Source organism: Pristiophorus japonicus, chromosome 19, assembly GCF_044704955.1.
Source record: "Pristiophorus japonicus isolate sPriJap1 chromosome 19, sPriJap1.hap1, whole genome shotgun sequence".
In the NCBI taxonomy this organism is placed as follows: domain Eukaryota; kingdom Metazoa; phylum Chordata; class Chondrichthyes; family Pristiophoridae; genus Pristiophorus; species Pristiophorus japonicus.
Window position 1 is genome coordinate 96,715,087 of NC_091995.1, and position 10,765 is coordinate 96,725,851.

At 51.3% G+C, this 10,765-nt stretch overlaps 2 protein-coding genes across 8 annotated transcripts in view; one reads left to right on the forward strand and one right to left on the reverse strand.

The window, feature by feature from the left end:
- LOC139230080 (cytidine deaminase-like) overlaps positions 1-2,550 on the forward strand; it is a 148,368-nt gene extending 145,818 nt beyond the window's left edge. For both annotated transcript variants that reach the window (XM_070861882.1, XM_070861883.1), the window contains one exon: positions 2,181-2,550. In XM_070861882.1, coding sequence (XP_070717983.1) covers positions 2,181-2,294 — 114 coding nt within the window. In that variant the 3' untranslated portion in view covers positions 2,295-2,550. The remainder of the gene's footprint in view (positions 1-2,180) is intronic.
- LOC139230079 (uncharacterized) overlaps positions 1-5,595 on the reverse strand; it is a 143,340-nt gene extending 137,745 nt beyond the window's left edge. For 5 of the 6 annotated variants that reach the window (XR_011587891.1, XM_070861877.1, XM_070861876.1 and 2 more), the window contains exon 1: positions 5,299-5,595. The gene's annotated coding sequence lies outside the window, so the exon portion shown is untranslated. Of the gene's footprint in view, positions 1-2,414; positions 2,696-5,298 lie in introns of those variants that run through there. The other variant, XM_070861879.1, reaches the window with a different exon arrangement.
- Between the last annotated feature and the right edge of the window lie 5,170 nt (positions 5,596-10,765).

The following is a 10,765-nucleotide window of genomic DNA, read 5'->3' on the forward strand; positions in this document are numbered from 1 at the left end:
GGGTGATCACTCTAGGGTTCGGGGTTTGACCAGTTCGGGGGGTGATCACTCTGGGGTTCGGGGGGGTGATCACTCTGGGGTTCGGGGGGGGGGGGTGATCACTCTGGGGTTCGGGGGGGGGGGTGATCACTCTAGGGTTCGGGGTTTGACCAGTTCGGGGGGTGATCACTCTGGGGTTCGGGGGGGTGATCACTCTGGGGTTCGGGGGGGGGGGTGATCAGACTGGGGTTCGGGGGGGGGGGTGATCACTCTGGGGTTCGGGGGGGGTGATCACTCTGGGGTTCGGGGTTTGACCAGTTCGGGGTTCAGGGGGTGATCACTCTGGGGTTCGGGGGGGTGATCACTCTGGGGTTCGGGGGGTGATCACTCTGGGGTTCGGGGGGGGGGGTGATCACTCTGGGGTTCGGGGTTTGACCAGTTCGGGGTTCGGGGGGGGTGATCGCTCTGGGGTTCGGGGGGGGGATGATCAGACTGGGGTTCGGGGGGGGGGTGATCACTCTGGGGTTCGGGGGGGGGGTGATCAGACTGGGGTTCGGGGGGGGGGGTGATCACTCTGGGGTTCGGGGGGGGGGGGGGTGATCACTCTGGGGTTCGGGGGGGTGATCACTCTGGGGTTCGGGGGGGGGGGGTGATCAGACTGGGGTTCGGGGAGGGTGATCACTCTGGGGTTCGGGGGGGTGATCACTCTGGGGTTCGGGGTTTGACCAGTTCGGGGTTCGGGGGGTGATCACTCTGGGGTTCGGGGGGGTGATCACTCTGGGGTTCGGGGGGTGATCACTCTGGGGTTCGGGGGGGTGATCACTCTGGGGTTCAGGGGGGTGATCACTCTGGGGTTCGGGGGGTGACCAGTTCGGGGTTCGGGGGTGATCAGACTGGGGTTCAGGGGGTGATCACTCTGGGGTTCGGGGGGTGACCGGTTCGGGGGGTGGTCAGCTGGGGTTCGGGGGGTGATCACTCTGGGGTTCAGGGGGTGATCACTCTGGGGTTCAGGGGGTGACCAGTTCGGGGTTCGGGGGGTGATCAGTTCGGGGGGTGATCAGACTGGGGTTCGGGGTTTGACCAGTTCAGGGTTCGGGGGGGTGATCACTCTGGGGTTCGGGGGGTGACCAGTTCGGGTTTCGGGGGGTGATCAGACTGGGGTTCAGGGGGTGATCACTCTGGGGTTCGGGGGTGACCGGTTCGGGGGGTGATCAGCTGGGGTTCGGGGGGTGATCACTCTGGGGTTCAGGGGGTGATCACTCTGGGGTTCAGGGGGTGATCACTCTGGGGTTCGGGGGGTGATCAGTTCGGGGGGTGATCACTCTGGGGTTCAGGGGGTGATCACTCGGGGGTTTGGGGGGTGACCAGTTCGGGGTTCGGGGGGTGATCACTCTGGGGTTCAAGGGGTGATCACTCTGGGGTTCGGGGGGTGACCAGTTCGGGGTTCGGGGTTCGATCACTCTGGGGTTCAGGGGGTGATCACTCTGGGGTTCGGGGGGTGACCAGTTCGGGGTTCGATCACTCTGGGGTTCAGGGGGTGATCACTCTGGGGTTCGGGGGGTGACCAGTTCGGGGTTCGGGGGGTGATCAGTTCGAGGTTCGGGGGTGATCAGACTGGGGTTCAGGGGGTGATCACTCTGGGGTTCGGGGGGTGACCAGTTCGGGGTTCGGGGGTGATCACTCTGGGGTTCGGGGGTGATCACTCTTGGGTTCGGGGGGTGATCACTCTGGGGTTCGGGGGGTGATCACTCTGGGGTTCGGGGGGTGATCACTCTGGGGTTCGGGGGGTGATCACTCTGGGGTTCGGGGGGTGATCACTCTGGGGTTCGGGGGGTGATCACTCTGGGGTTCGGGGGGTGATCAGTTCGAGGGGTGATCAGACTGGGGTTCGGGGGGTGATCACTCTGGGGTTCGGGGGGTGATCAGTACGGGTTTGGGGGGTGATCAGTACGGGGTTTGGGGGGTGATCAGTACGGGGTTCGGGGGGTGATCAGTACGGGGTTAGGGGGGTGATCAGTACGGGGTTCGGGGGGTGGGGGTGATCAAACTGGGGTTCGGGGGGTGATCACTCTGGGGTTTGGGGATCGAGAATGCTGTATATCAGGGTTATGAGATACAAGACTGCCAGCTAATGTACAGAGTGTCTAGCTATTTGAGAATTTAAGAGTAACTCTCTTTCTTGTCTCACTCTCTCGCTGCAGTTTGGCACTAAGTGGGAAGTCCACTTGACGAAGTGTGATGGCACCCACAAGACGATGACGGTTGAAGAACTCTTGCCGGCTTCCTTCGGGCCCGAGGATATGGCCGCCAAATAATGGGCAACGGATCGCACTGGCACTCGCTGATCGATTGCGCATGAAACAATCATTGCAGTGACTTTCTCCTGATAACAAAGACCCTTTAGACTTCACTCTTATTACACTACTTGTAATTACCGTTGCATTAAGTGCCTTCTTTAATATCTGCAGGAAAAGGTGGGATGTTTCTGTCCCCGATAGGGACGTGCATTCAGACCATTGCTCAGAAACATCAATACATTACATCGTAATAAAACGCATGTAATTCAACTTATTTCACTCGTGATAATGAATATTAAATTAAACGAGCAGACGGGCTCAGACCCCGCAGTAAGGCAGCAAAAGGAATTAAATGACAGCACCACAAACATCTGTGTATTTATAGGAGCTTTACTCTGTATCTAACCCCCTGTACCTGCCCTGGGAGTGTTTGATGGGACAGTGTAGAGGGAGCTTTACTCTGTATCTAACCCCGTGCTGTACCTGCCCTGGGAGTGTTTGATGGGACAGTGTAGAGGGAGCTTTACTCTCTATCTAACCCGTGCTGTACCTGCCCTGGGAGTGTTTGATGGGACAGTGTAGAGGGAGCTTTACTCTGTATCTAACCCCGTGCTGTACCTGCCCTGGGAGTGTTTGATGGGACAGTGTAGAGGGAGCTTTACTCTGTATCTAACCCGTGCTGTACCTGCCCTGGGAGTGTTTGATGGGACAGTGTAGAGGGAGCTTTACTCTCTATCTAACCCGTGCTGTACCTGCCCTGGGAGTGTTTGATGGGACAGTGTAGAGGGAGCTTTACTCTGTATCTAACCCATGCTGTACCTGCCCTGGGAGTGTTTGATGGGACAGTGTAGAGGGAGCTTTACTCTGAATCTAACCCCGTGCTGTACCTGCCCTGGGAGTGTTTGATGGGACAATGTAGAGGGAGCTTTACTCTATATCTAACCACGTGCTGTACCTGCCCAGGGAGTGTTTGATGGGACAGTGTAGAGGGAGCTTTACTCTGTATCTAACCCCCTGTACCTGCCCTGGGAGTGTTTGATGGGACAGTGTAGAGGGAGCTTTACTCTGTATCTAACCCCGTGCTGTACTTGCCCTGGGAGTGTTTGATGGGACAGTGTAGAGGGAGCTTTACTCTGTATCTAACCCCCTGTGCCTGCCCTGGGAGTGTTTGATGGGACAAATTACCCAGGTATGTACAGTATTTAGACATCTCCTGTTATTCATGTGCTGGGTGCTGTTTGCACTCTATAGCCGATGATGACGCAGGGCCCATCTGTGAACCGGTATGATGTGCTGATGAGCAACAATAGGAGTGCGTCACAAAACCACAAATACAGACAACACCTGAATTATTTTCACCAGTGTTTTGTCTATTTTTAGCCTCATGTGGGCGGCCCTTCAACTTCACTGATAAACCTGTCAGAACAAAGTTCACAAACGCGAACCTGTCCCGCTTATAGCAGCCAGCAGCAGCCAGTTCCTGCTGGACTGCAGTAGTTCCACATTTTACTGTCAAAAGGCACTCTCACAATTTTCACAGCATTCATTTTTAAAGGCGCAAATGATCTCTGAGCCACTGAATCTCAGGGTTTGTTACTGTAGATAACCAGGCCCTCAAAACTACCACCAAGCTCATGGTCTACAGGGCTGTAGTGATACCCGCCCTCCTGTATGGATCAGAGACATGGACCTCAAGTTGCTGGAGAAATATCACCAACGATGTCTCCGCAAGATCCTACAAATACCCTGGGAGGACAGGCGCACCAACATCAGAGTCCTCATTCAGGCTAACATCCCCAGCATTGAAACACTGACCACACTCCATCAGCTTCGCTGGGCGGGCCACATAGTCCGCATGCCAGACACGAGACTCCCAAAGCAAGCGCTCTACTCGGAACTCCTTCATGGCAAACGAGGGCAGCAGAAACGCTATAAGGACGCCCTCAAAGCCTCCCTGATAACGTGCGACATCCCCACTGACATCTGGGAGTCCCTGGCCTAAGACCGCCCTAAGTGGAGGAAGTGCATCCGGGAGGGCGCTGAGCACCTCGAGTCTCATCGCCGAGAGCATGCAGAAACCAAGCGCAGGCAGCGGAACGAGCGTGCGGCACATCTGTCCCACCCACCCCTTCCCTCAACCACTGTCTGTCCCACCTGTTGCAGAGTCTGTGGCTCTTGTATTGGGCTGTTCAACCACCAAAGAACTCACTTCAGGAGGGACTGCCTGAACTTGATATGCTCAACTGACCAGAACATGAATTAAAGCTGATGGTGCACTGCACCAAGCACACCTTATCCAGGGAAGGGAATGGGCCAAAGACCTTTAAAGAGGTGAAAATTTCATTGTCTTTACTCAAATATTTGGCTCTGGGGAAAACAGATCAAACCCAAGCTTAAAATTCCACAGGAATGACCCCACTGCCGGGGTGAACGTTCCTGATCTCAGCCCAAGTTGAAGAAAGTGGTTCACAGTTTTCAGAGAGAAACAGGACACTTGGAAACCGAGAAATCCAAATGCACCGAAAGTCAGGACCAGATTGTGTTTGCACTTTAATCCTGAGTTACACCAAACAACCTGTTTCAGCTGCTGAAATATCTGGTCTATTTCCAGATTCCCCGTCCATCAAATGAGGTCTTCCACACTTTCCCCTTGGAGTCTCTCCACTTCCTTCTCCAGCCCCTTGTGTTTAGTAATTACAGATTCAGGATTTAACAAAATATAGACACCGCCAACTTTATCAAATGCTTTACAATTCAAGCACTTGGGGCAAGTGCCCCGAGACACCCAGGACTGGCAGGCACCGGGCCAGCGGCTGGTGGACACGGGGGGAGCAGGGCCGCGGGCTCCACGCTCGGTTTTGCGATAAAACACCCGCGGGACACGCAGCCCGAGTGAGGAAAGACCGCGGGCCCGGCCTCAACACACGGCCCCGCGCTCCCCGCACAGACCGCGGCCGAGAAACAGTCTTCCCCCCGCGCCCGGTCCCTCCCTCAGCCGCCCGCCATCACTGCAGCCACTCACCGCTCCCTCCGTCTGCTCCTTCTGCCGCACTCCCCGAGCGGAAGTAACCAGGCGATCCCGAGACAGACAGCACGGGGTTAGATAGAGAGTAAAGCTCCCTCGACACTGTCCCAAACACTCCCAGGGCAGGCACAGGGGGTTAGATACAGAGTAAAGCTCCTTCTACACTGTCCCATCAAACACTCCCAGGGCAGGTACAGGGGGTTAGATACAGAGTAAAGCTCCCTCTACACTGTCCCATCAAACACTCCCAGGGCAGGTACACGGGGTTAGATACAGAGTAAAGTTCCCTCTACACTGTCCCATCAAACACTTCCAGGGCAGGTACAGGGGGTTAGATACAGAGTAAAGTTCCCTCTACACTGTCCCATCAAACACTCCCAGGGCAGGTACAGGGGGTTAGATACAGAGTAAAGCTCCCTCTATACTGTCCCATTAAACACTTCCAGGGCAGGTGCAGCATGGGGTTAAATATAGAGTAAAGCTCCCTCTACACTGTCCCATCAAACACTCCCAGGGCAGGTACAGGGGGTTAGATACAGAGTAAAGCTCCCTCTACACTGTCCCATCAAACACTCCCAGGGCAGGTACAGGGGGTTAGATACAGAGTAAAGCTCCCTCTACACTGTCCCATCAAACACTCCCAGGGCAGGTACAGGGGGTTAGATACAGAGTAAAGTTCCCTCTACACTGTCCCATTAAACACTCCCAGGGCAGGTACAGCACGGGGTTCGATACAGAGTAAAGCTCCCTCTACACTGTCCCATCATACACTCCCAGGGCAGGTACAGGAGATTAGATACAGAGTAAAGCTCCCTCTACACTGTCCCATTAAACACTCCCAGGGCAGGTACAGCACGGAGTTAGATACAGAGTAAAGCTCCCTCTACACTTTCCCTTCAAACACTTCCAGGGCAATTACAGCACGGGGTTCGATAGAGTAAAGCTCCCTCAACACTGTCCCATCAAACACTCCCAGGGCAGGTACAGGGGGTTCGATACAGAGTAAAGCTCCCTCAACACTGTCCCATCAAACACTCCCAGGGCAGGTACAGGGGGTTCGATACAGAGTAAAGCTCCCTCTACAATGTTCCATCAAATACTGACCTAATTTATGGCAGTTTCTAGCTCATCCAACATCCCAATGTCCTTCCAGGTCAGAACGCACAACCCTCACTTCGTGGCCAGGTATCAATTCCAGAGCAAGAAAAAGCCATTCTGCCCTTGCTGATCAGAGACTAGCTGCCCCATTTCCCCCTACCCGAGTGCCTGGCAGCCACTCTCCATCCAGTGGCCTCAACCTGGCCCACAATGGTTGCCGGGCTGTCACTAGCAGGGCGCAAGGATCAGTGCTGGGGCCTCAGCTCTTTACAATCTGTATTAATGACTTATTGAAGGAACTGAATAACATATCCAAGTCTATGTGCAAAATTAGGTCAGAAAGTAAGCTGTGAGGAGGATGCAAAGAGATTGCAGAGATATATCGACAGGCTAACTGAGTGGGCAAGAACATGGCAAATGGAATACAATGTGTGGAAGTGTTAACTTATCCACTTTGGTAGGAAAGCATTTTTTTTTCAGTGATTTTTTTTTTGAATGGAGATTGGGAAATGTTTGCATTTAGGAGGACAAGGTGTCCTTGTACATGAATCACTGAAAATTACAGCAAATACAGCAAGCAATTAGGAAATCAAATGGTATGTAAACTTTTGTTACAAAGAGTCCAGAGTATGATTGTAAATAAGTCTTACTACAATTATACAGGGCACTGGTGGGATCACACCTGGAGTACTGTATACAGTTGTGAGTTCCTTATCTAAGGAAATACATACTTGCTTTAGAGGTAGTTCAATGAAGGTTCATTCGAATCGTTCCTGGGATCAGGGGATTGACCTATGAGGAGAGATTGAGTAGACTAAGCCTATATTCCCTAGAGATTAGAAGAACATGAGTTATAATTGAAACATATAAAATTCTTAAGGGGCTTGACAGGATAAATGTTTCCCCTGGCTGGGGAATCTAGAATACGGGGTCACAGTCTCAGAATAAAGGGGTTGGCCATTTCGGACTGAGATGAGGAGAAATTTCTGCACTCAAAGGGCTGTGGATGCTCAGTCATTGAGTATATTTAAGGCAGAGGTCGATACATTTTGGGGAATTAAGGGATATGCAGGAAGGTGGAGTTGAGGTAGATCAGCCATGATCTTGTTGAATGGCGAGCAGGCTCAAATGGCCTACGCCAGCTCCTATTTATGATGTTTTTATGAAGGATGGTTCTATCAGGAACTCTTCCGTTGCTCCAATGACCGTTCTTTGGAGTCAGTTACTTTGAGGAGCTTTGTAAACCCCGCGGACAAGAAACCTGCCAGAGCCAATGACTTCATTCATTTTACTGCCCTGCGTGGGATCTGATGGAGTTACCTCCCCTACAAGCACAGATAGCGGCCTGGGAATGGTCTGCCTCTTCTGATGTTTGGAGATTGGAGCCTGGGGGCTTGGAACCAATGTGACCCAAAAAGGAAATACGAGCAACTGTACTTCAATTCAAGTTATTGTTTATTCTGGAAAAAACAATCACAAAAGTAGAAAAACAGCCCTTTGATGACATTCAAGTTGTGTTTTATATTAACAGCATGAAGTAAATTGCACAGATAAAGCAGAGCTTTGTCGATGAATCCTAAAAGTGTTTTCACTCTTCATGATATATTAAAAGCTTTTTAAGTTTCAGTCTGAAGACACTGTACCTCATACACAGGGTGCTGAACACAGTAAAACCACCCTACATTACTGTCAGCGGTGCTGCATAAGTCACCTCAACACCAGTTGGCTGGTATTTTAGAAATGCTCAAGGGCAGGGTTACAATACAAGAAATTTTAAAAGGGAGATGACATCTGTTCCATCTGTCGATTAGGAGACTTCTGGCTTTGACTCGATCGATGCAAAGTTCTCATTCGAGCTATGGCAACAGAAGAGTTGCAGCGATTATCCTCAAACCATGATAAAATGGGGCACAGCTAGAGAGCGAGGCACACTAAAATATGTTCGGGGGGTGGGGGGAGAGATGGGAGAGAGATGGAAGGTGCAGCCATTTCCGAGAGGGTGAGGGACATCTCATGGGAAGAACATATTTTATAAAAAAAGCTAATTGAAAATGATAATTTTGGGAATTGAGAATGGGTCTGACAGTCACCTCCATTTGTTCCAGTGTCTGTCCTCATTCCAAAATTATTCTTTATAGCAACCTGTGGATACTACCAGTCAGTGGTTTGAGTGTCTTCAGCACCCAGAAACAGGCACACATTCCAAGACAAGATTATAAAATCCCAGAGTTAGGACATGCCAAAGAAGATAATCTGAAAATTATCCTCGCTAAGGATAATTACGGCACCAAAGCTTTGTTTCCTCGTACTTTTAAACAAAGTCACGAGATAGGACTCACCCCTCTGAACCGATGGTCCAATGTCGACTGGGGGAGGTTCAAGAGCAGGTACCAGAACAGGCACTGTACGGAGAGACCAAACCACACGCAGGGCAGGGAGCTACATGCCACGTCATTGTGGCCAACACCTGCTACACAAGTCAGAAACAGCACCAAACATGAAGTCCGCAAGGGGCCTGGCTCAAGGGTTTCCCAATGGTTAAAAATACAGGAACAGAACTGAACCGGAACAAAATTCATTGCTCCTGAAATGCTTACAGGAATAAGATCATTTCACATTTTTATATAAAAAAGCTAAGGCAATTGAAAGAAGTCATGGATACAACACACAGCTTCAGAGCAGCAGCAGACTGGTAGATAAATCGATAGAGTGGGCACTGGGCTCCCAATACCATGACAAATGGGGCACTTCACCCCTCCCACCCAAGCCTGACCCACAGGTTCGAATCCCCTCCCTGGAGAGTCCCCATGCCCTGGGTTTTGGATATTGAGGGCAAAGTATTTGTGGAATGATGGCTACACGCAACATGTGGTTTAGTGCAATGGAGATACTGCTCTGTAATCACTGCGCATATATTAAAGGCAGATAGACTTTTGCATTATCCACATTGACCTAAACCAATGTAGAAGTTAACCGTCAGGAAGAGACACTCGGTTCAATATAGCCGGTGATGTATGGATACCCAGAGGGACATCTGTTCAGCTTCAGACTCTCAGATGCTTAAACAATCACACACAACTACTTCAAACAATTCCTTGCCGATGTGTCATTGTTGCAGTAACCGTGTTATATGTAAAAGACTGAGGGGAATTATTCAATTCACAAGAGGAGCATGCGGCCAAGTCAGTGTCCAACGGGAATAAAGGCTTGCAACGGTTCTTTAATTAAAAACATTTAAAATGGCAGATTCCTCGCTGTTAGGTGGAGTTGATCATTCTTTCCATGAAGGCATCCTCTGCACAATGATCACAATCACATTCCTCGAGATTTCAGATGACAGCATGTGACCATCGCTCCTAAGATTCTCCACACGGCCCAATTCAGAGCCCGACCACTGGACCCCATCCTGTACCTGTGTCCACCAACAAGATCCCAAGTCCTCCTGATCCTGCCCTTTAGCGCGAGCCATTTCCACCCGAGGAAGGAGTGTGCAAAGCGTGTCCACGACCTGTGAACCCCAAACCCACATCGCTAAACAGCGAAACCCCGGGTGAGCGGGCAGGGAGCTCAAGCCCCGGAGCCAGACTGGTGGGGCATCAGAGGGGGCAGGCGGGTAGGGAGCGGGAATTATGAGGGAAGCTTTCATGGACACAAGTGCAGATTTTGGCCTGAAATCTCAAAAATGAGTTATCCACTCAAAATCAGAGTAAGGAACTGAGTTTCTACAACCCTCCGCCATTGTAATTCTGCTCCACCCCATGTGCAGCTCCCATCACCATGCTGCTCAGTGGCTGAAAGGCCAGAGGACGCAGTACCATTACAAGGCCACCTATGGTGGAATAGGCTCAGATTTCCCCCCATCTCCAGGGGGGCAGGGCAAGGGAGATTGTGGGCAAGGCGGGGGTGGAGGGCAGGCGATTTGACCCATGGCCCACTGCACCAAGTGAGTTTTTTCACTTTCTAAAGATGGTTTTCTCTAAGAAAAGAGGTTAAGGCAGAGGGAGCAGGCATTGGGCAGGAGCAGAAAACCTGCTGGTGCTGGGTTAACTCACTGTGACTCTCAGTACGGCCAGCACATTATTCACTGCTGCTAAAGCTTGCATTTACTTGCAACAAAGTGTAAAATTCTCAGTTGTTCCCATTTTCTCAGCTGGTTTAAAATGCCTCCCGTTGGCAAAGAATTTTTATTTTATCTGAAAAAGGCAACAATAGCCAGTGAGCAAAGGGTTAAACCACAGCAAACTCGGCCTGACCAGCCCCCATAGCCCTGATCACAAGGCAGCCTCTCCCCTCATCGTGAAAAAACTAAAGGCTAAGTGTGTGCATCAATCTCATGTTACACCACGAATACCTCACAAAACACGAT